Raw genomic sequence first — 22607 nt, forward strand, 5'->3', positions numbered from 1 at the left:
TTGGAGGAAAAACAGTGGTTACTGCTGAGGTTCCCAGCACAGGCGTACGGGGCCCCTCGACCCCTAGGCAGGACATCTGAGTTACGGGTACTTCGGAGGCCATGCATCCTTTAGCTGTTCTACCCTTTAGGAATGGGGACCTTCAACCCCAAGGTCATGGCTGGGAGGGGCGGGGGTGTGGGGAGACATGCGTCCTTTAGTCTTATGGCAATTTTGTTTTTTCAGTTTGTGGGCCCGCCTGCTTCCACCCTTTTTTTTTTTTTTTTTTTTTTGTGGTATGCGGGCCTCTCACTGTTGTGGCCTCCCCCGTTGCGGAGCACAGGCTCCGGACGCGCAGGCTCCGGACGCGCAGGCTCAGCGGCCATGGCTCACGGGCCCAGCCGCTCCGCGGCATATGGGATCCTCCCAGACCGGGGCACGAACCCGTATCCCCTGCATCGGCAGGCGGACTCTCAACCACTTGCGCCACCAGGGAGGCCCTGCTTCCACCCTTTTGGGCCTGACTGGGCTATTGGCAATTTCTAGGAACTCCTAGGCTCCTGCCCTCCAGGCCATGACATATGTTATTCCCTCTGCCCTTCCCTTAACCACCTAGCTCCTTATTCTTCGCGTCTTAATTGGGATGTCCCCTCCTTCAGGAAGCCCTTCCAGACTCCCTCAGCTGGATCAAGTACCCCCCTTTGAGCCCTCCTGTCCCATTCCTGAACATCGTGGGTCATCACTGGTGATGGATCTATGTCCTGACGGATTGGGAGCTCCATGAGGGCAGAGCCAGGGCTGTCCTGGTCATGGCTGTGTCCCCAGCAACAGAGGGCACGTTTCATCCCATGAAAGTGAAGAAAGAAAACAAACAAACTATCCTTTCACCTGTCGGTCTTTATGTAATGTTCCCTTTGCTAAGTCACCTTTACCCACTGCACCCTACTTATCATTTAGGTCATAGCTCAGATGTTTCCTTCTCCAGGAAGCCTTCCCTGATTCTCCTGGCTGAGTCAGATGCTCCCTCTGGGCTTCGCATCCCAGCCCTGATCACTCTGCCCGCTCCTTCCCCATCACGGCTTTGACTACTCTGGGTCATCCGTGTGTTTGATGGGTGTGTTTCCCGTGCTGGGCGGGAGCCCCAGGAGGCAGGGGTTGGGCTATTTCCATCACTACTGAGTCCTTGGCACACAGCAAATGGCCTGTAGGCAAACTAGTTGTTGAGGGAATAAATTGATAAGAAAGACGCTGAGGATGGGGTGATGGTGAACGATAGGCATAGAACTTTTTATCATTTACATCTCACCTAAGGTGTCCCCTCCTTCAGGAAGCTCTCCCTGATCCCTGGTGGGCTTCCGCAGTCCCCTGAGCTCCCCAACTACAGGACCACTCCCTGACCACTCTAGGCTGTCACTGTGTGGTACAGGTCATTTCCTCCCTTAAACCTTTCTGGAACTAGGCATTCAGTCCCTCTGGTTCCCATCTCTTCAGGACCTGTGTGTCCCATCCCAGGATCCAGATGTGCTCCTGAAACCCCGGAATGCAAACACTCCAACCCCCAGGCCCTTGGGGACCCGAGGTGTTCCTTGGCCTCTACCTCCAGGTGTGAGACATCTGGATTCTTGGATCATTTCATCCCTCAGCCCCTCTGCAAACGGTCCCCTTAATGGGGCCACATGGGCATGTGACTAGGGCAGTTGACAGGTCCCATGTTCAGAAGAGCCCTCTTGGCTTTAATCATCTGTGATTGCCATCTGGAAATTCTTAATTTTTTTTTTTTTTTTTTTTTTTTTTTTTTTTTTTTTTTTTTTTCTGCGGCATGCGGGCCTCTCACTGTTGTGGCCTCCCCCGTTGCGGAGCACAGGCTCCGGACGCGCAGGCTCCGGACGCACAGGCTCAGCGGCCATGGCTCACGGGCCCAGCCGCTCCGCGGCATATGGGATCCTCCCAGACCGGGGCACGAACCCGTATCCCCTGCATCGGCAGGCGGACTCTCAACCACTTGCGCCACCAGGGAGGCCCTGGAAATTCTTAATTTTGTATTTGAATTTGTGTTTTGGAAGTGAAGTCTGAAGGGTGTGGAGCTTGAGCTGGGGACTGGAGCCTCAGCTCAAATGAGGTCCCACTCCTGCCATCTCCTACCTCCCCGGAATAGGTTCTGTCTGCCTTCCCCTCCCTGCCTCTGCCCTGTGACTTCTGCCATCCTCCAGCCCCGACAGGGGCCTGAGTGCTCACGGGAAATCCAGGCACTTGTGCCTCTTGGCTTCTCAGGTGGGGCACGGTGGCGGGCGGCTGGTGGAAGGGGAACCCAGCAACCAGTTTGCTTTAGTTGTGGGGCAGGGTCTCTAGACACCTGTAAGGGTCTGTGCTTGCCCCACCAGTATCCCTGTGCCCGAGGGAACGTAACTTTAGACACCGTATGGGGTCGAGAGAGATGCAGGAAGAAAGGAAAAGAGCATTTCTACTTTAGTACATTTCATGACACTCCTTCCTGCCTTTTTATTTATTTATTTTTTTGCGGTATGTGGGCCTCTCACTGTTGTGGCCTCTCCTGTTGCAGAGCACAGGCTCCGGACGCGCAGGCTCAGCGGCCATGGCTCACGGGCCCAGCCGCTCCGCGGCATGTGGGATCTTCCCGGACCGGGGCACGAACCCATGTCTCCTGCATCGGCAGGCGGACTCTCATCCACTGCGCCACCAGGGAAGCCCCCTTCCTGCCTTTTGAACCAGGTCTCCATATTTTCATTTTGCACTGAGCCCCACAAATTATGTAGCCAGCCCGGGCCCTGACCCCACCCCTTCTCTGACACATCCCAGACAGCACATCCCAGAAGGAGTGGGTCAGAGGCAGGCTGGGAACATCACGGGGCTCAGAGCTTGCGCTTCCCCAGTGGACACGAAACCCATAGTGGAGATGGCCCCAGGCTTGTCTGAGGCCCTGGCATGAACTCCAGGGCTGGGGACTTGGTGCCACCACACTGACCCCTCTGTTCATCTCTCTGGAGAACCAATTCTAAACCTCTTTGCAGTGACCCCTGTGGAGGGGAGCTGGGGGGAGTCACAGAGTAGGTGTAAGTAGAGGTCCGGTATTTAAACCTCCCTCTGCTCTCTGGTCCTGGGCCAGGTTGTGGCGGTGGGGTGGGGGGTGGGGCGGTTGGTGTCAGCACCCGGGATTTGGCAGGCCTGAGCAAGAGGAGACTCTCCACCCTGGGTCCCACTCCCTCCCAAGACACCAGATCTTCTGGTCTGGCCAGTTGGGGTTCCTCCCTGAAACTCTCCCACACAGCTGGGACCTGCAGGGCCTCCTGCTCCTGGGTGCACAATAATAATAGAATTGTTACCCTGCTTCACTCCATCCCTCTGGAGACAGGGAGTTTCAGACCTGTTTGGCAAAGGAGGCAGCTGAAGTTCAGAGAGGGAGATGGAGTTGCTTGAGGTCACACAGCAAGAGGATGGCAGAGGTAGGAGTAAAATTTCAGTCTGTCTGACTCCAGACTTAATACTTTGTCCACTGCCTCACTCCACCATGAAAGACTCTCCTTCCTTTATTATCAGACACCTCAGAGGCTCAGAGAGGTGAAGACACTTAAGTGGGGTCACAGAGCAAACCATAAGTGAGGCTGGGATTCCAAGTCTGGGAGGCAGGGAGGTAGGGGGAAGTGTTGAATGACTTCACAGCCACTCACTTTCTCTCTCTGAGCTTCAGCACGATGACAAGCAACCCAAACTAGGTGACTGAGGTGCTAGTCATTGTTGGCAATGGGGGTGCCCCATGGGGTCCGGAGAACAGATAAAATCTTTGTGAACACAGCCGCTATTTTTCCTGCCATAGGTAAATCTTATCTATGAGTCAGGAGAAACAAAGCAAGGTTAAAGCTGTAGTTTAAATAATAATATAATATAAATAATACATAATATTGGGTTGGCCCAAAAGTTCATTCGGATTTTTGTAACCTCTTACAGAAAACCCAAACGAACTTTTTGGCCAACCCAATACAAGCAATCACTTATATTAGCTGATATATGTGGATGCTTAGTCATTCTGTGGTTTGCACAGTGTTCTTGTTCGTTCCTGTGTTCAGACATAGAAGGCAGTGGTCCTGATTGTGTCTCACTCCATCGCGGTCACAGTGTGGCCCCATATGTGTTGGTGCAGGGGTGTAACAGCACCCAGACATCGCTGTGAGCCGCCAGCCAACTCCCAGCCATCAGAGGCTGTTGTTCTCTTACCTGGGAGACAACCCTGCTCCCTCCCTGGTCTCCTGGCCTTCTCTTGCCCCTTCTACTCTTTTCCTTTTTTACTGAGGCCACATTGGCACTCCTCCCCCGCCCTTTTCTTTTGGTAAGAATAGCGTACATTCAGTGAAGTGCATAAATGTAAAATGTACAGTGTACAGCCCGTTGATTCTTAACATGTTTGTAGTTACATGTGTAACTATCACCCAGATGAAGATAGTAGGGGTTCCTTACTATTACTCCTTTGGGGCAATGCCCTCCCCAAAGTAACCCCTATTTTGATTTCTATCACCACTGATTAGCTTTGCCTGTTCTAGAACTTCATAGAAATGGAGTCACATGGTATCTTCTATTTGTTTAAGGCTTTTTGAGCTCAACATAAAGTTGGGGTTTTTTTTAAGATTTTTTTTTGATGTGGACCATTTTTAAAGTCTTTATTGAATTTGTTACAGTATTGCTTCTGTTTTATGTTTCAGTTTTTTGTTTGTTTGTTTGTTTTTTAGTCGCGAGGCATGTGGGATCTTAGCTCCCCAACCAGGGATTGAACCTGAACCCCCTGCATTGGAAGGCAAAGTCCTAACCACTGGACTGTCAGGGAACTCCCAACATAAAGTTTTTGAGACTCACGTTGGCACCCAGGCCAGTAGTTGGCCCGTTTTCATTGCTGCATAATTCCCTGGGATTAGTGAATTCATTTCTTTTTTTTTTGCGGTACACGGCCTCTCACTGTTGTGGCCTCTCCCGTTGCGGAGCACAGGCTCCAGACGCGCAGGCTCAGCGGCCATGGCTCATGGGCCCAGGCGCTCCGCGGCATGTGGGATCTTCCCGGACTGGGGCACGAACCCGTATCACCTGCATCGGCAGGCGGACTCCCAACCACTGCGCCACCAGGGAAGCCCGTGAATTCATTTCTTGATAAGTTTTTGCATTGTTTGCCAGATTGATAGTTTAAAAAGCAAATCTGATTGTGTCTCGGAGCTGATTTAGACCCCGTGAAACATTCTCCATCTTTCTCAGAATTAATTCAAACCTCTCCTCAGGGCCTGGAATGGCCCCTTTTGCCTCAGTTTCCCCCTCACTCCCCTCACTTTCTGAGCTCCAGGTACAGCAGCTCCAGGTACACTGCTCTCCTCTCTGTGCTCGAAGGGTCCATGCTGCTTCCAGCCGAGGTCTTTGCACGTGCTGACCCCTCTGCCTTGCAACGTGCTCTGCCCCCATCCCGACCTGCTTCACTGGCTGAACCTCCAAGTCTTTAAGATCGTAAGGCACCTGGATGATTGACATCCTCAGGGACGCTTCACTGACCAGCCCCCACTTTTAGACGCCACACCTCCTTGTAGCTCCCTACACTCCTTCCTTCGTTGTCCTCGCTGTAAGCAACAATTTGTATGATTATTATTATTATTATTATTATTATTATTATCATTATTTTTCTTTTTGCGGTATGTGGGCCTCTCACTGTTGTGGCCTCTCCCGTTGCGGAGCACAGGCTCCGGATGCGCAGGCCCAGCAGCCATGGCTCACGGGCCCAGCCGCTCCGCGGCATATGGGATCCTCCCAGACCGGGGCACGAACCCGTATCCCCTGCATCGGCAGGCGGACTCTTAACCACTTGCGCCACCAGGGAGGCCCTGTATGATTATTTGATTAATATCTGTCTCCCCCATCAGACTGTGAGCTCTGTGAGGACCAGCACTGGTTCTGTTTAGTCTCCAGCATCACCCAGCTCAAACCCTGTACTCATTCAACATTTACTCTGTTGAATGTTGAACGTTGAGTAGACCCTCTCTGTGAGCCTTATATCCTCTCCCCACCGCCACAAACACACAGACTTTCTTCTGGGAACTGCCAGGGCAACTTGACTCCTGCGCTTTCACTCCTTGGCAGTGGTGGGTGACGCACCCGGGGCGGGTGTCGCGCCCCACAGCGGAAGCTGATTTGGCCCGGTTGGGCAAGGCCAGGGTTGCCTGGGGGGAGGTTACTCATCCTGGGCTCACGTAAGAGGGCCCGGGTTGGGAGGCGGCACAACTACGGTCGAAGCCGAGAGAGCAGGACGGAACCATGGACCCCGCCAGGAAAGCAGGCTCCCGGGTAGCGATCTGGACAACGGGCTGGCTGCTGCTGCTGCCTCCGCTGCTGCTTCTAGAAGGTGAGTCTGCTGCCGGAAGGGGGCGGAGGGGATAGAGTGGGAGCTCTAGGGAGGGTTCCCCCACCCCATACAGAGCGGGCTTGTGGGAAGGATCTCCCACCCTGGGCAGAGGGGTCGGGGGAGGGGGTGGGCTGCGGGAAGATTCCCTACCCTGGGCAGAGGGGACTGTGGGAGAATTTCTTCCATCCTAAGCAGACGGGGAGCTGTGGGAAGGGATCCCTCACCGAGCTGACTTGACTGTGGGTAAAATTCTCCCATCCTGAGTGGAGAACTGTAGGAAGGAGTTCCCTCCCCCCGTCTATGGCAGGGATCCCCCACCTTGGGCATAAAGGGCTGTGGGAAAGATGCTCCCACTGCAAGCATAGGACGTTTGAAGGAAAGGGACACAATGTATCTCCTGGCCTCAGACTTGTGGCGAGGTTTTCCTTACCCCGCCCTGGAAAAGGGTGGGCAATAGGATTGCACAGGGACAGAGGGAGTGGGAAGGACTATTTCTCCTTTGGGGGAGGAGGCTTCAGTAGGGATAGCTCAGTCCTACCTGCCTCTGTACCCCCAGGAGCGCAGGCCCTGGAGTGTTACAGCTGCGTGCAGAAAGCCGATGACGGATGCTCTCCACAGAACACTAAGACGGTGAAGTGCGCGCCAGAAGTGGACGTCTGCACAGAGGCCGTAGGGGCGGTGGAGACTAGTGAGTGGGGCCTCCGGGTCCTTGTGTACTCCTTTACGCTCCTCCATCTGGGCCCCGCCTCCTTATAGTCCCGCCCCTCCCTCTGAATTTGGCCACACCCCCTTGAACGCAGTCCCATCCTTCCCTTTCAGCCTGGCGTGGGCCCTTCAACACAACCACGCCATTAGGGCTCAGAGGGACGAGGACGGAGAGTTGCGCATGGGTGGGGTGAACTGGGAGAACCCAGACCTGGGACCTCGTCTCCTTCAAGGGCACACCCTATCCGTTTCCCCTGGACCACTGAGATCTCCCTACCCACTTCTGTCCCTGCCAGAATCCTCTCCACCCCAGCCTCCCCCATCCAGTGGGGCCCTTGGTGATGGAGATCCCTCTAGAGGTCTTCTCCTAAAATCCCTAGGCTGAGGCTCCGCCCCTCTGACCCGCCCCTGTCTGCGGCCACAGCTCCTAGGAGCCCCCATCCGTCTCTGATCCTGTGCCTTTTTTGTCGGTCTCAGTTCCTTCTGATGCTGCTTTCTGCGGTTCCGACTCCCTATGGTCGTGCCCCGTCTTAGCTCCACCCTTGGTTCTCCCCCGTCGATTGTGTCCAGTGTCTATCAGCCTGTCTGTCCCCTCAGACTCCGCTCTTTCAGGTTCCGCCCCTCGGTCTGTTGTTCTTTCCCCTCGGATCGGCTCTTTCTGAGGCCCTCGCCCTCCCACCCTGGCCTATCCTCCGGTGCCGGTCTATTCCAGGCCCCGCCCCTCTGACCCCGCCCCCTCCCCTCTCCGCAGTCCACGGGCAATTCTCGGTGGCAGTGCGGGGCTGCGGCTCGGGACTCCCCGGCAAGAATGACCGCGGACTGGACCTTTACGGGCTTCTGGCCTTCATCCAGCTGCAGCAGTGCTCCCAGGACCTCTGCAACGCGAAGCTCAACCTCACCTCGCGAGCGCTCATCCCCGCAGGTCAGTGGGGGCGGGGCCGCAGGCCCAGGGGCGGAGCGGCTGAGCGGCTAGGGGCGGTCACAGGGGAAGGCGGGAGAACTCCGTAGGGGCTGGGGGCGGGGCCACGCCCTGGGGCGGGGTTAGAGGCTGAGCTGAGTGTCCGTCGAGGGCCGGAGACGTGGGCTGGAGGGACGCGGAGCAGGGCTGCGCTTCCAGAACCCTCTCGACTCCTTCCTTCCTCCCCGCCCCCCTCGCAGGCAATGAGAGTGACTACGAGCCTAACGGAGCCGAGTGCTACAGCTGCGTGGGGCTGACCCGCAAGGAGTGCCAGGGTACGGCACCGCCCGTCGTGAGGTGCTACAACGCCAGCGACCACTTCTACAAGGGCTGTTTCGACGGCAACGTCACCTTGACGGCAGGTGAGCGAGCTCGAAGCACCGGGCCTTCACGGGTTGTGGTTGCCTTTCTGAGGCCTCATGGGTGGTAGGTAGCTCTTTACCCAAAGGGTTCCCCCACCTCAGCGCATTCTGGGAACTGAAGGCCTAAGTTCGTGGCTTGTCCTAGAGCATCATGAGAAATGCAGTCCTATTCCCAGTATAGCACGGGAATAGGAATGCTTTTGTCCTAGAGTTTTTGGGGAAATACAATTTTCATAGAGGCCTGCCAGGTGCAGAATGGGAGGATGTGCAATGGGAAATGTATTTAAGCCTCCAAGCTTCTCTGCCCAGGCATCGTGGGTAGTGTAGTTCTGACTCCTTAAAAGTCAAGGGTTAGTGTCCCCACTTGTCCCAAAGTATTAGGAGAGATGTAGTTCAGCCTCCTGGCCTCTGCTTCAGGGAACCATGGGAGATGTTCTTCAAATTCCATCCTCTGCCAGGTGTATTATGGCAGATGTAATTCTGACTCTAAGACTGAATTTTGGTGGGGGTGGTGTGAGGGGTGGGGGGAGAGAGAGGGAGGCCATGGTCTTCTGCTCTCTCCTCGTGTGAGAGGTGTTGTATCCCAGTTCAATCCTTTCTTCCAAGGCATTGTGGGACTTGTAGTTCATTCTACACATTTTTCCTCTCAAAGTACTGTGGGAAATGTGGTCCACCGTGTGCCAAAGACAGTGGGACAGCGTTTCTCAAAGTGGGGCCCTAACTGAGACTTCGGGATTAATGGATGCAGAGTCCTTCTGTCCCCTGTTTTGGGTCTTCTTGCTCTTGTCTTGCCCCTAAGTTTCATTCTGGCCGTGCCTACCTCCTCCCTCCAACCAAGGACCTACCTGTGTCTCCCTCCTGCAGCTAATGTGACTGTATCCTTGCCTGTCCGGGGCTGCGTCCAGGATGAGTCCTGCACCCGGGATTCGGCGACAGGCCCAGGGTTCACGCTCAGCGGCTCCTGCTGCCTGGGACCCCGCTGTAACTCGGACCTCCGCAACAAGACCTATTTCTCCCCTCGGTTCCCGCCCCTTGTTCTGCTGCCCCCTCCTCCGGCCACCACTCTGGCTGCAGCCAACTCTGTCAGTACTTCTGCCCCAGCCCCGTCCCCCACTTCCACCACCGAACCCACCCCAGCCCCGTCCCCCACTTCCACCACCAACCCCACCCCAGCCCCAGCCAGCCAGACTTCTCCAGAAGAGGTCGAACCTGAGACCTCCCAGGAGGAGGAACCTACCTCGGCTGGAGATGCTAGTGACCACCAAGACCGTAGAAATATTGGGCAGTACCCCACAAAACATGAGGCCTCTAATAAAGGCTCTGCAGCTCCTTCGGTGGGGTGGGTGGCTCTTCTGTTGGCTGTGGCTGCTGGCACCTTACTATGAACTTCTCTACCTCTTGCCCTACTTCCTTGGCCATGGGTACCCTCCCTTCCCATTACTCCCTCTTCCACCACTGGACTGGGCTGGCCCAGCCCCTGTTCTCCCTAGCTTTTGCTGCACTGGTTTGCGGCTTTGGGACAGAAAGTTACCGTTGTATATATCCTGCCAGGGTGTTCCAGCTTTTTGAGGGCAGCAACTGTATCCCCCTCATGTTTGTGTCTCCCTGGTCTTCTCCTGGTGCCTAGGTCAGAGGGAAGTCCGAGCTGTCCCAGGGAAGGTGGGAGAGACAGAGAGAAGCTTCCTATTCGCTTTCTCACAGTCAACCTGGAATAGGAGAGATGGGGTCTGAGGGCTCTGCCCCCTGCCCCTGAATCTTTGTGGGAATCATTTTTTCGGCATCTTCTTTGTCTTCTTTTCTAGACTGTGAGCTCCTCAAGGGCAGGGACCGTGCCTTATGCCTCAGTGTGGTCAATGTCTGGCACATAAGGCTTCAATAAAAGTTTAATTACTTTGTATAGTGTTTTAAAGGAGTTATTTCTGCCTCGTTGCTGACCTACCTCAGTATAACCTACCTGAGATATTTCTACCTCCTGAAGCTGAGCTAGGGTGGGAAGGCCAAGACTGAAATGGAGAAACTGAGATCCGGAGCCGCAGCCCTGGGGGACGTTGGTTTTGAACACTTTTCACCTCCTGAGGTTTAGCTGTGCTTATGGGTGAGCCCACTGGTGAGGGGGAGACCGGGGGAGACCATTGAGCAGTGTGGAGGGGTGGATGGTACGCTTAGCAATGTTTGGGAGCAGAGGGGAGCTTTGTTTCACAGGTTTGTACGCGGTCCTCAGGCCCCACCAACTTTGCCGTCTGTTTTTTTTTTCTTTTAAATAAATGTATTTATTTTTTAAATTTATTTTTGGCTGTGTTGGGTCTTCGTTGCTGCACGCGGGCTTTCTCTTGTGGCGAGCGGGGGCTACTCTTCGCTGCGGTGCACGGGCTTCTCACTGCGGTGGCTTCTCTTGTTGCGGAGCACCGGCTCTAGGCGCGCGGGCTTAAGTAGTCGTGGCACGTGGGCTCAGTAGTTGTGGCTCACAGGCTCTAGAGCGCAGGCTCAGTAGTTGTGGCGCACGGACTTAGTTGCTCCGCGGCATGTGGCATCTTCCCAGACCAGGGCTGGAACCCATGTCCCCTGCATTGGCAGGCGGATTCTTAACCACTGAGCCACAAGGGAAGCCCCTCATCAATCTGGTTTCTTAAGAATCATTGTACAACACGGGGAATATAGCCAATATTTTTTTAGTAACTGTAAATGGAAAGTAACCTTTAAAAATTGTATATAAAAATATAGCCTAGCTTAATGATTTACAAAAAAAAAGAATAATTCAGTGGCTTGGTCCCGGCGTCCCACCTGTCCAGAGGGCTTGCAGGTGCCGCTGTCCGTTTTTGCTTCCTCTTGGGGACTTCGGGCCTGAGTCTCACCACCATCTCCTCCAATCAGGTGAAAGCTTGGGCACCCAGGGAGGAAAAGCCTGGCTTGGGAAGACCCTGGCAGGCTTCGGGACTGCTTGATGGAGGGGAACCAGGTGTGCAGAACGGTGAGATAATAATAGCAATACTGGGAATTCGCTGGTGGTCCAGTGGTTAGGACTCCCCGCTTTCACTGCTGTGGCCGGGGTTCGATCCCTGGTCTGGGAAATACAATTCTGGAAGCCACGTGGTGCGGCCAAAAAAAAAAAAAAGTAATACTGCTGATATTACCATTCATAATAGGGAGTAGTGTGAGTTAATAATAAAATAACAGTAAATAGTGATTATAGTAACAAAATAGGGAATAAGAGCCTGAGCAACAAACAATATCAGTATCAGTAATAGTAACTATAGTTATGGGAATGTCAGTCATTTAAAAGAGTCTTAACAGATGACGGGCTTGGGCTAAGGTTGTTTACACCCATCATTTCACTTAAGTTTCCATTTAAATTCTCAGATGGGATGATTGGGAAAACACAGGCTCAGAATGGTAAAGTAATTTAACCCACAGCAAGTATAAAATTATTATGTGTCAGATACTGGTTTAAATGCTGTACTTGGATTAACATATTTAATCTACACAACCATCCTATGAGTTAAGTATTAATCATCTGCTTTTTATAAAGATGACGAAACCAGGTCCAGAGAGGTTGAGTAACTTGTCTCGGGTCACCCAGCTAATAAGCAACGGAGTCCAAATTGGAACACAGGCAGACCGGCCGTATAGAGCATGAACAAGAGGGCTGTAACTTTCCCCTCAGCTTAACTAAACTTTAGATAGACTTGTTCCTGCCTCTAAAGCACTGGCCTCCCTCTCACCCTGGTCCCTTACAGAATCCAGATGACCTAACCACAGATGCCCGGGACCTCCTGTTTCTTAGAGCATTTACTTTAGAAAACTTGTCATTGTAAATTCTCTCTCTGCTCTTTTGAGAGGTATACAAATCTGTTTAAAAGCCTCTTGCCAGTTTTACAACCCAGGAAATGTATTTCACAAGGACCTGGGAGCTATCTCTTTGAAATATAAACATCAAAGGAGATAGCGCCTCTATCTCCCAGTTTCTGGGGATCTTTCTCCAAGTTGTGAAACTACCCCTTGTCCAGAAGATGCAGGAAAGTTTCCTTTTCCTTCGGGTGAAGCCAATTCGCAAACAGATGACCTACTACCCCTCAACCCCCACCCCAGTTCTTTTTTTAAAAAATTATTTATTTAATTTATTTATTTTTGGCTGTGTTGGGTCTTCGTTGCTGTGCATGGGCTTTCTCGTTGTGGCGAGCGGGGGCTACTCTTCATTGCGGTGCATTATGTGGTGCTCTTCATATGCGGCTTCTCATTATGGTGGCTTCTCTTGCTGCAGAGCATGGGCTCTAGGTGCACAGGCGTCAGTAGCTGTGGCACGCAGGCTCAGCAGCTGTGGCTCACAGGCTCCAGGGCGCAGGCTCAGCAGCCGTGGCGCATGGGCTTAGCTGCTCCACGTTATATGGGATCCTCCCAGACCAGGGCTTGAACCCGTGTCCCCTGTATTGGCAGGTGAACTCTTAACCATTGCGCCACCAGGGAAGCCCCCCACCCCAGTTCTTAAAAACCCAACTGCCTTGTGTTTCAGCTGTGTTGAGTTCAGACTGAGTTCTGGCCTCTGTCTCTTTTTGGAATACTTTTTTTTTTTTTTTTGCGGTACGCGGGCCTCTCACTGTCGTGGCCTCTCCCGCTGTGGAGCACAGGCTCCGGACGCGCAGGCCCAGCGGCCATGGCTCACGGGCCCAGCCGCTCCGTGGCATGTGGGATCTTCCCAGACCGGGGCATGAACCCGTGTTCCCCGCATCGGCAGGCGGACTCTCAACCACTGCTCCACCAGGGAAGCCCTCCATTTTGATGTTTAAATGCATTCTTTTCTTTCATGGTGAAAGCAGATGTACAATGGATCTTTGATAGGCCACAAAACAGGCTGTTCTAATTAGCATAATTTAAGTTAGGTTAGGAATTCCCAGGTGGTCCAGTGGTTAGAACTCTGTGCTTTCACTCTCGAGGTCCCAGGTTTGATCCCTGTTAGGGGGACTAAGATCCCACAAGCCACACAGTGTGGCCAAAAAAAAAAAAAAAAAGTTTAAGTTAGGTCATGTATAAGCCAGAATGACTTGCCCATACTTCAGTATGTGAAAATGTCTCCCATCACAGCACTGGACTCTAGTGGGTAAAATGGAAAAGATCTATAATTTCAATCCACATGGCGGTGGTGATGTTGGTGAGCATTGGGGTCAGGTTAGAGGGTGTGTCAGCAACAGATTGGGAAAAAATTTAACCAGCTGGGTGTTTCCTCCCCTCACTTTTATCTTTAATCTTTTTTAAAGGCTTTTCATCTGCCCCCATATGCCTGTTATTCTTTCCTACTCTCCACCCTCCCTCTGACCTATCATCAGCATAAATTCATTTGTTAGTCTACTGTAATCCTAATTGCTTTGATCCATATCATGATGAACTTTCCAGTGGGCTGAGTCAGAATTCTTTTTTTTTTTTTGCGGTTCGCAGGCCTCTCACTGTTGTGGCCTCTCCCGTTGCGGAGCACAGGCTCAGCGGCCATGGCTCATGGGCCCAGCCGCTGTGCGGTATGTGGGATCTTCCTGGACCGGGGCACGAACCCGTGTCCCCTGCATCGGCAGGCGGACTCTCAACCACTGCGCCACCAGGGAAGCCCCAGAATTCTTTTTAGGCTGGAATCAGTGTCTCTCCTTGTCTTGCTTTAGATTAGGTAAATCCACTCACAGGAAAAAGCTGAATGTGGAGTTCGGGGTGGAAAGATCTAAGTTCATATTCTATATTTATTACCTATGTGGATTTGGGCAGGTGAGTTCACCTCTGTGAGCCACCGTGTCTCATTTGTAAAATGAGCATCATCACATGTGCTTCCTAGTGGTAGCGTGAGAATGATGAAGATTAGGTCTGTAAGAGCCCTCGCCAGGTAGAGCGTTTAGTAATTGGTAGCTGCTGTTATTTGCAGACACTTTGCTTTCTGCTTTCTCCACCTGTAATTCTTCAGGGCAATACATACCTTGCATGGCACAGAATGCCACATATGGATGCAAAATCTGGGTTTTCAAGCCGGTGGATTAGAAATCTACAAGGTAGGAGTTTACAAACACTATCAGGTATCATGGGTATGGACTGAAACACAAATTGGGATTTGTGGGCTTTCTTTTCTGCCTTGTTAGTTTATATGAAAAATCTGACAATGCCACTTCAATGAAAACACAGTTAAATGTGTTTAAGAAAAAATCGATAGAATGTGCTCTTGCATATAATTAAAGAATATCTAGAATATCCCAGCCCCCCCTTTTGAAATAGTAATTGTTGAGCCCTTGCAAAGCAATCTCTAGATTCTACCCTGTCCAATAGAACCTCCTGTGACCATGGAAATGGCCTGTGCAGTGTGGTAACCGAGCTCATGAGTGCATGTTTAAAGGTGGTTAGTGTGAGAAACTGAAGTTTCAATTTTGTTTAATTTGAATTAAATTTAACCAGCCACGTGTGGCTTGTGGCATCCATGTTGGACAGCAAAGCTCTTGATCAACAGACTGAGTGTTGGTGAAAGTGGAATTCTGCTTCTTATAATTGAGTGTGATGAACAAACAGTGGTTCCTGGTTTGGGATCTAAGCATTGACATAATTTCTCCAAGTCTGTTCTTGGAGATTAGTCTCTGCTTTTCAGAATCAGCCCAGCCATGGACTGGCCATTTAGTTTCTCTGAGCCTTGGTTACCCAATGTGTCACATGAGGGATAATCATATTCCTTTTGCAAGGTGTTGTGAAGTCAGGCTGAAATTCTAAACCAGCTCCACCTTTTCCTGGCTATGTGACCTTGGACAAATTACTTAACCTTTCTTGGCTTCAGTTCCATTAACTTTAAGATGGGAATGAAAATTACCTTCCTCATAAGATAGTTGTGAGGATTAAGCAGTATCTATAAAGTACTTAGAACGGTGCCTGGGGCATGATACAACCTATATATGGTTTGCTCTTGTACTGTGCTTGTGAAAAGACTGGACAGAAATTGTAGGTCAGGAAATCAATTTAGTAAGTATCCACCAGTGCTTTTGAGGTCTGTTTCTTTACTGTGTCTCTTGGAATTTATTTTCCTGTGTTATGTTAACAATTTGTGAAACCATATTTGATATTACCTTTTTAAAAAATAGAAGTTGATTTACAAAACATTTCAGGTATACATTCTTTTTTTAAATTTTTTTATTGATGTATAGTTGATTTACAATGTTGTGCCAGTCTCTACTGTACAGCAAAGTGACTCAGTTATACACATACATACATACATTCTTTTTAAAAAAATTTTGTTTATTTTATTTATTTTTGGCTGCGTTGGGTCTTCGTTGCTGCGTGCAGGCTTTCTCTAGTTGCGGCGAGCGGGGGCTACTCTTCGTTGCAGTGAGCAGACTTCTCATTGTCGTAGCCTCTTCTGTTGTGGAACACGGGCTCTAGGTGCGCGGGCTTCAGTAGTTGTGGCTCGCGGGCTCTAGAGCACAGGCTCAGTAGTTGTGGCGGACACACTTAGTTACTCCACGGCATGTAGGATCTTCCCGGACCAGGACTTGAACCCGTGTCCCCTGCATTGGCAGGTGGATTCTTAACCACTGCGCCACCAGGGAAGTCCATGTGAGTCTATTTCTGTTTTGTAAAGAAGTTCATTTGTATTATTTTTTAGATAACACGTCTAAGTGATATCATATATTTGTCTTTGTCTGACTTACTTCATTTAGTATGATAATCTCTAGGTCCATCCGCTATTATCTTTTAAAAAATTTTATTTTATTGAAGTATAGTAGATTTACCTGCTATTATCTTTTTAAGCAAGGATATGTTTTGTTTCATGATGCTTCTTTCTCTGGAAAGATCTCAGAGTTACAGAAAAGTTGCAAGTACTGTACAAAGAAACTATTTTTCCTAAGCCATGTAATAATGAGTTGCCAATATTATGCCCTGTCACCTACGGATGTTTAGTGTGTTTCCTACAAACAGGACTGTCTCCTACATAACCAAAGTACAACCTCAAAAATAAAAAGTATTAGCATTAAAAAATTACTACCCTCTAATCCTCATGTTCCATTCAAGTGTCACCAGTTGTCCCAATAACGGCTTTCACAGCAAAGGTTCCGATCTAGACTCTTGCATTGCATTTTGTTGTCATGTCTCTTTTGCTTCCTTTAGTCTGGAAAAATTCTTCATTCTTTCCTTGACCTTTGTGACTCTCGTGAACATTACAGCCCAGTTCTGGGGTAGGATGTCCCTGGATTTGATATCTTCTCATGATCAGATTCTGGTCATGCATCTTTGGCAGGAGGGTCACAAAAGTGGTGTTAGGATCTTACATCCCATCAGGATGTTCTCATTAAGGTGGTGTCTTTCAGGCTCCTCTGCTGTAAAGTTACTCTTTTCCCCTTTGTGATTAATGTGTTTTCTGGGGAAGTTTTTGGGCTCATGTAAATACCCTGTTGCTTGTCAGACTTTTGATTTATTCATTTATTTAGTCATATCAGGACAGACTCATAGCGTCCAGGGATTGTAATCTATTACAGTCATTGTTTATTTTGATGTTCTAGTTGTTTCCAGTTTGACCCGTGGGAGCCCTTTCCAGCTGGCTCCTGTGTCATTTTCGCCTGTCCCTGTCATTCTTTTTTTGTTTGTTTGTTTTAGGAGAAGTTAAGTGATTTTTTAAAAAAAATTTTTATTGGAGTATAGTTGATTTACAACGTTGTGTTAGTTTCAAGTGTGCAGCAAAGTGAATCAGTTATACTTATACATATATCCACTCTTTTTAAGATTCCTTTCCCATATAGGCAATTATAGAGTATTGTGTAGAGTTCCCTGTGCTGTACAGTAGGTCCTTATTAGTTATGTTTTTTTATATATCCCATAATTCTTTAAACAGTTTTTTGCTTCCTGGCACAATAAGATGTGCCAGGCTCGCCTAGTACTTTCCCTGTCCCAGTCCTGGAATTAGCCTTTACTCTGGGAAGCCCTGGGCTATTTTGCTGGAGAATGACATTTAGAAACCGAGTTGGGAGTTACATGTGGCCATTGCTGTTGGCTCTTATTGTACCCAGCCTCTCTCAGAGTGGGCAGAGGTAGGGAATGTATGTGTGTATGTGTGTCGATACAGATTTACATCTATGTTCCTTTTTTTAAAATTTTTAACTTAAAACATACAGATATGGGTTTATTTGCCAGTCTTTTAATGAGAAGCCTAGGCTTTCTTTTCTTTTCTTTTTTAAAAAAATCTTTTGGGGGCTTCCTTGGTGGCGCAGTGGTTGAGAGTCCGCCTGTCGATGCAGGGGACACGGGTTCGTGCCCCGGTCCGGGAAGATCCCACATGCCGCAGAGCGGCTGGGCCCGTGAGCCATGGCCGCTGAGCCTTCGCGCCTGGAGCCTGTGCTCCGCAACGGGAGAGGCCACAACAGTGAGAGGCCCGCGTACCGCAAAAAAAAAAAAAAAAAAAATCTTTTGGCCATGCTGTGCGGCATGTGGGATCTTAGTTCCCCCACCAGGGATCGAACCTGCGGCCCCTGCATTGGAAGCGCAGAGTCTTAACCACTGGACCACCAGGGAAGTCCCCTAGGCTTTTTTTTTTTAATTTTTATTGAAATACAGTTGACACAATGTTGTATTAGTTTAGCATGTACAGCAAAGTGATTCATGTACATATATATACATTCTTTTATAAATTCTTTTCCATTGTAGGTTATTACAAGATATTGAATATAGTTCCCTGTGCTACACAGTAGGTCCTTATTGGTTATCTACTCCATATATAGTAGTGTGTATATTTTAATCCCAAACTTCTAATTTATCCCTCTTCCCCCCCCACCCCACTTCCCCTTTGGTAACCACAGGTTTGTTGTCTCTGTCTGTGAGTCTATCTCTGTTTGGTAAATAACTTCATTTGTATCATTTTTTTACATTCCACATGTAAGTGATATCATATGATATTTGTCTTTCTCTGTTTGACTTGCTTCACTCGGTATGATAATCTCTAGGTCCACCCGTGTTGCTGCAAATGGCATTATTTTCATTCTTTTTTATGGCTGAGTAATATTCCATCTGTATTTGTTTCTACATCTGTCTCTCTATAGTGAAAGTCATGAGTTTACACTGATAACTCCAGTTCCAACCCAGCACTACAGGGCTTATTCTTGTTTTCTCCCTTTACATAATTGTAGCTCATTTCTCCAGCAGTGAGAAATCTGGCTCCCAGTGCCCTTAATATATTTACTTATTTATTCAATCCCCTTGAAAGTAACCAATCTCTTATGGCTGCCACTGCCTGCATCCCTGGCCCCTGGGGTGGAGGCCCTGCTCACCACATTTGGATCCTGACACCCTATTCTGGGCCCTGTGTCCCCCCTACTCCAACCCCTCTTCCAGACACCTACTTGCTTGTGCTCAGGAAGGGAAAGGAAAGGAAGAGATTGATGTGTTTAAAATAGAATAGATTACTGTTTTGCTCTTCCAATTTCCACTTTGAAGCTCCTAGCTATTCTTTCCTTTTCTTTTCTGTTCCTTGTTAGAAATGCCAGATTCTGCATAAGTTAAGTGTTCTTTTATTGAACTGGACATAGCTTAAAAATGTTTTCAGTGTAATGCTCACCATAACAGAGGTCACAAAGAAGGAAAAGGAGGAGAAAGAGGAAGAAGATGAAGAGCAGGAGAATATAGTTGCATCAAAAGGAACAGAGAGGGAAATGATGTAATCTCATTTCTGTATTTTTTCCAAGGTTTGATCTTTGAGGTCCCTGGTTTGTGCTTGAGAAATGGGTTTCAACATGAGGCAGGGCTCATTGGGGACAAGGCAGGTGTGACAGGGGACCTGTCACAGGGGAGGCTCTGCCCGAACTGGCCTTGCTGGTTTTTCTTCTTCCTAGGTTTGTGTTTTAAATGAAGGGCTTATTTAATATTAATTACATAAGTAATACACGAATACCTCCTCGCTGTAAAACATTTGAACAATATATAGAGAGAGCAAAAAGCCCTTTTGAGAAACGGGCAGTCAACCAGTGACAGGGAGGAATTTGGAGGGCAGTGTGGAAATATTTTTCAAAATGACAAATGCACATCACTTTTTTTTTTTTTTTTTTTTTTTTGGCGGTACGCGGGCCTCTCACTGTTGTGGCCTCTCCTGTTGCGGAGCGCAGGCTCAGCAGCCATGGTTCAAGGGCCCAGCCACTCCGTGGCATGTGGGATCCTCCTGGACCGGGGCACGAACCTGTGTCCCCTGCATCAGCAGGCGGACTCTCAACCACTGCGCCACCAGGGAAGCCCTGCACATCACTTTTGACTTGGCAGTTTTCCTCTTAGGAATTTATCTTACAGGCATGGATCATATGGCCAACATGAGGTCTGCCCAAGTGATATTAATTACAGTAGTGTTTGTAATGGCAATAAAACTAGGAATCACCTAAGTGTTTATTAAAAGGGGTCTGGTTAAGTTACTTATAGTACATTCAGACAGTGTGATGCTCTAAGGGCATTTAAAAAAAAACGAGGTACAGCTCTATGTATTAATCTGGAGAGAGCCTGAAGAGAATCTTAAGTGAAAAATTAAAGTAAGATGCAGAATTGGGTGCCACCATGGTGTAAAAAAAAAAAAAAAGATCCATGTGTGAATGCTTGCATATGCCTAAAATATCTCAGGAAATCACTATATTCTTGCTTCTGGAAAGGGAATCGGGTGGCCACGGGATGGGGGTGGGAGGAGATTTTCCCATCCCTCCTGATGCATCCTTTATATCCTTCCTGTGTGATCTTGGACAAGCCATGTGTCTTCTCTGAGCCTCAGTTTCCCCGTTTGTAAAGGGAGGGTCATGACAAGGGAGACTGGAGTTCTTATTCTGGAGCTGGCACAGCAGATGGGCCGTTAATGAGAGGCCCCACCTCCCCCCAGTCTGGGGCTTCACGGAGAACTCGCTCCAACTTTCTGCTTTATCTTACGATAAAGAGACACATGCACCCCAGTGTTCACAGCATCATTATTTCCAGTAATGCCAAGACATGGAAGCAACTTAAGTGTCCATTAACAGATGAATGGATAAAGAAGATGTGGTATACATATACAGTGAACTATTACTCAGCTATAAAAAGGAATGAAATATGCCATTTTCAGGAACATGGATGGACCTAGAAATTATTATACGAAGTGAAGTCAGACAGAGAGAGACAAATATTATATGATTTCACTTATATGTGGAATCTAAACTATGACACAAAAGAACTGATTTATGAGACAGAAACAGACTCACAGACATGGAAAACAAACTTATGGTTACCAAAAGGGAAGCGGGGGGAAGGGATAAATTGGGAGTATGGGATTAACAGATGCACACTACTATACATAAAATAGATAAACAACAAGGATTTACTGTATAGCACAGGGAACTATTTCAATATCTTGTAATAAACCATAATGGAAAAGAATTGAAAAAATATAGATATATACATATATATATGTATAACTGAATCACTTTGCTGTACACCTGAAACCAACACAATATTGTAAATCAATTACACTTAAAAAAAAAAAAAGTCAGTAGCATTTGCAGCCACCAGTCTGCAGTGAGATGCACAAGGGGATTTTCCTAACTCCTTGGCAATCTCTGGCGGGTAAGAGGCAAGATAACCCAGTCCTTTCCCAGGCCTCTGCATTCCCAACCACACCCCCGTGCTTGGGTCCCCCTGTGGGTCTCCCCTTCAGGAGTCTCAAGAACCATGATTGTTCTCTCCCTACGGAGACCTCTGGTGAGTGGGGAGTGGGCTCCTGTGGGCTGTCACTCACCCAGGCCTAATAAGTGACCTGTGTAGGAGCCCATCTTGGTTCTACATGGCAGGAGCTCCATCGCCTGGTCCAAAATCCTGCTCCTCTGCTAGTCTGTGACTTTGGGCAAGTCCCTTCATCTCTTTGTGCCTCAGTTTCCTCATCCATAAAATGGAAACAATTCCTACTTCATAGGGCTGTTGTGAAGACATCCTAATTAGCTAATGTGACTAGATCTGCTCTGTCCACTAGGGTAGCCACTAAGCCCCACGTGGCAATTGAGCTCTTGAAATGTGGCTGGTCTCAACAGAAGTGTGCTATCAATGTAAAATACACACTGCATTTTGAAGACTTAGTATGAAAAATAAAAGAATGTAAACTAAATCATTCATAATTTTTATGTTGATCACATTCTAAAATGATAATATTTTGGATGTGTTGGATTAAAGCATGATTAATCTCCCCTGTTTCTTTTTCCTTTTTTTAATGTGGTTACTAGAAAATGTAGAATTACATGTGAGGCTCGCATTATATTTCTGTTGGATGGCACTGGTTTAGAAAAACTTTGGGCAGCCTCACATTAGCTGCTACTACAAGCAGCCCTCAGAGCCCGTTTTTTTTGTTCCCACAGCTACTGATTGGTTTTCTCCACAGCTTTATTGAGGTATAACTGACAAATAAAGTTGTATACATTTAAGGTGCACAAAATGATGATTTGACATACATATACATTGTGAAATGATTGCCACAATCAAGCTAATTAACACATCCATCACCTCCTGTAGTTACCGTGTGGGTGTGGGTGTGTGGGTGGTGAGAACATTTAAGATCTACTCTCTTAGAGATTTTCAAGTAAACAATACATAGTATTAACTATAGTCACCATACCGTATGTTGTTAAACCCCCAGAACTTGTTCATCTTATAGCTAGAAGTTTGTCCCCTTTCACCAATATCTCCTCATTTGGCTTGATTGTTATTTTGATTGTGTTTTGTTGGTTGGTTGGTTGTTGTTTTCATTTCGTTTTGTTTGTTTGTTTGTTTTGGCTGCATGGCATGTGGGATCCTAGTTCCCTGACCAGGGATTGAACTGCAACCCCTGCATTGGAAGCATGGCCTCTTAACCACTGGACCTCTGGGGAAGTCCTGGTTGGTTGTTTTTTTTTAATTTTTTACTTTTATGTTTCTTTAAACTTTTTAGTTTATATATTGGCATACAGTTGATTAACAGTGTTGTGTTAGTTTCAGGAGTACAACAAAGTGATTCATTTATACATATACATACATCTATTCTTTTTTTTTAAATTTAATTTATTTATTTATTTATTTATTTTTGGCTGCGTTGGGTCTTCATTGCTGCGCGCGGGCTTTCTCTAGTTGCAGCGAGCGGGGGCTACTCTTCGTTGCGGTGTGCGGGCTTCGCACTGCAGTGGCTTCTCTTGTTGCGGAGCACGGGCTCTAGGCGCGCAGGCTTCAGTAGTTGTGGCTCGCGGGCTCTAGAGGGCAGGCT

The 22607-nt window shown here is 48.5% G+C and overlaps 1 protein-coding gene across 1 annotated transcript; it reads left to right on the top strand.

Annotated features, from left to right (window-relative positions):
• Positions 1–6223: 6223 nt before the first annotated feature.
• On the top strand, positions 6224–10575 carry LYPD3 (LY6/PLAUR domain containing 3). Its single transcript, XM_060084273.1, has 5 exons — positions 6224–6364; positions 6921–7052; positions 7821–7991; positions 8228–8389; positions 9254–10575. Exons 1-5 carry the CDS (start codon positions 6277–6279, stop codon positions 9772–9774), a joined length of 1074 nt encoding a protein of 357 aa, XP_059940256.1. The 5' UTR covers positions 6224–6276; the 3' UTR covers positions 9775–10575.
• Positions 10576–22607: the final 12032 nt, after the last annotated feature.

Source organism: Mesoplodon densirostris, chromosome 19 (assembly GCF_025265405.1).
Source record: "Mesoplodon densirostris isolate mMesDen1 chromosome 19, mMesDen1 primary haplotype, whole genome shotgun sequence".
Taxonomy (NCBI): domain Eukaryota; kingdom Metazoa; phylum Chordata; class Mammalia; order Artiodactyla; family Ziphiidae; genus Mesoplodon; species Mesoplodon densirostris.

What these genes read in the sequence shown, in the direction of transcription:
- LYPD3 (XM_060084273.1), top strand. Translation starts at nt 6,277, where the DNA reads ATGGACCCCGCCAGGAAAGCAGGCTCCCGGGTAGCGATCTGGACAACG. An exon ending in TCCGCTGCTGCTTCTAGAAG is followed by an intron (nt 6,365 to 6,920) that starts GTGAGTCTGCTG and finishes CTGTACCCCCAG; the next exon opens with GAGCGCAGGCCCTGGAGTGT. An exon ending in GCGAGCGCTCATCCCCGCAG is followed by an intron (nt 7,992 to 8,227) that starts GTCAGTGGGGGC and finishes CCCCCCTCGCAG; the next exon opens with GCAATGAGAGTGACTACGAG.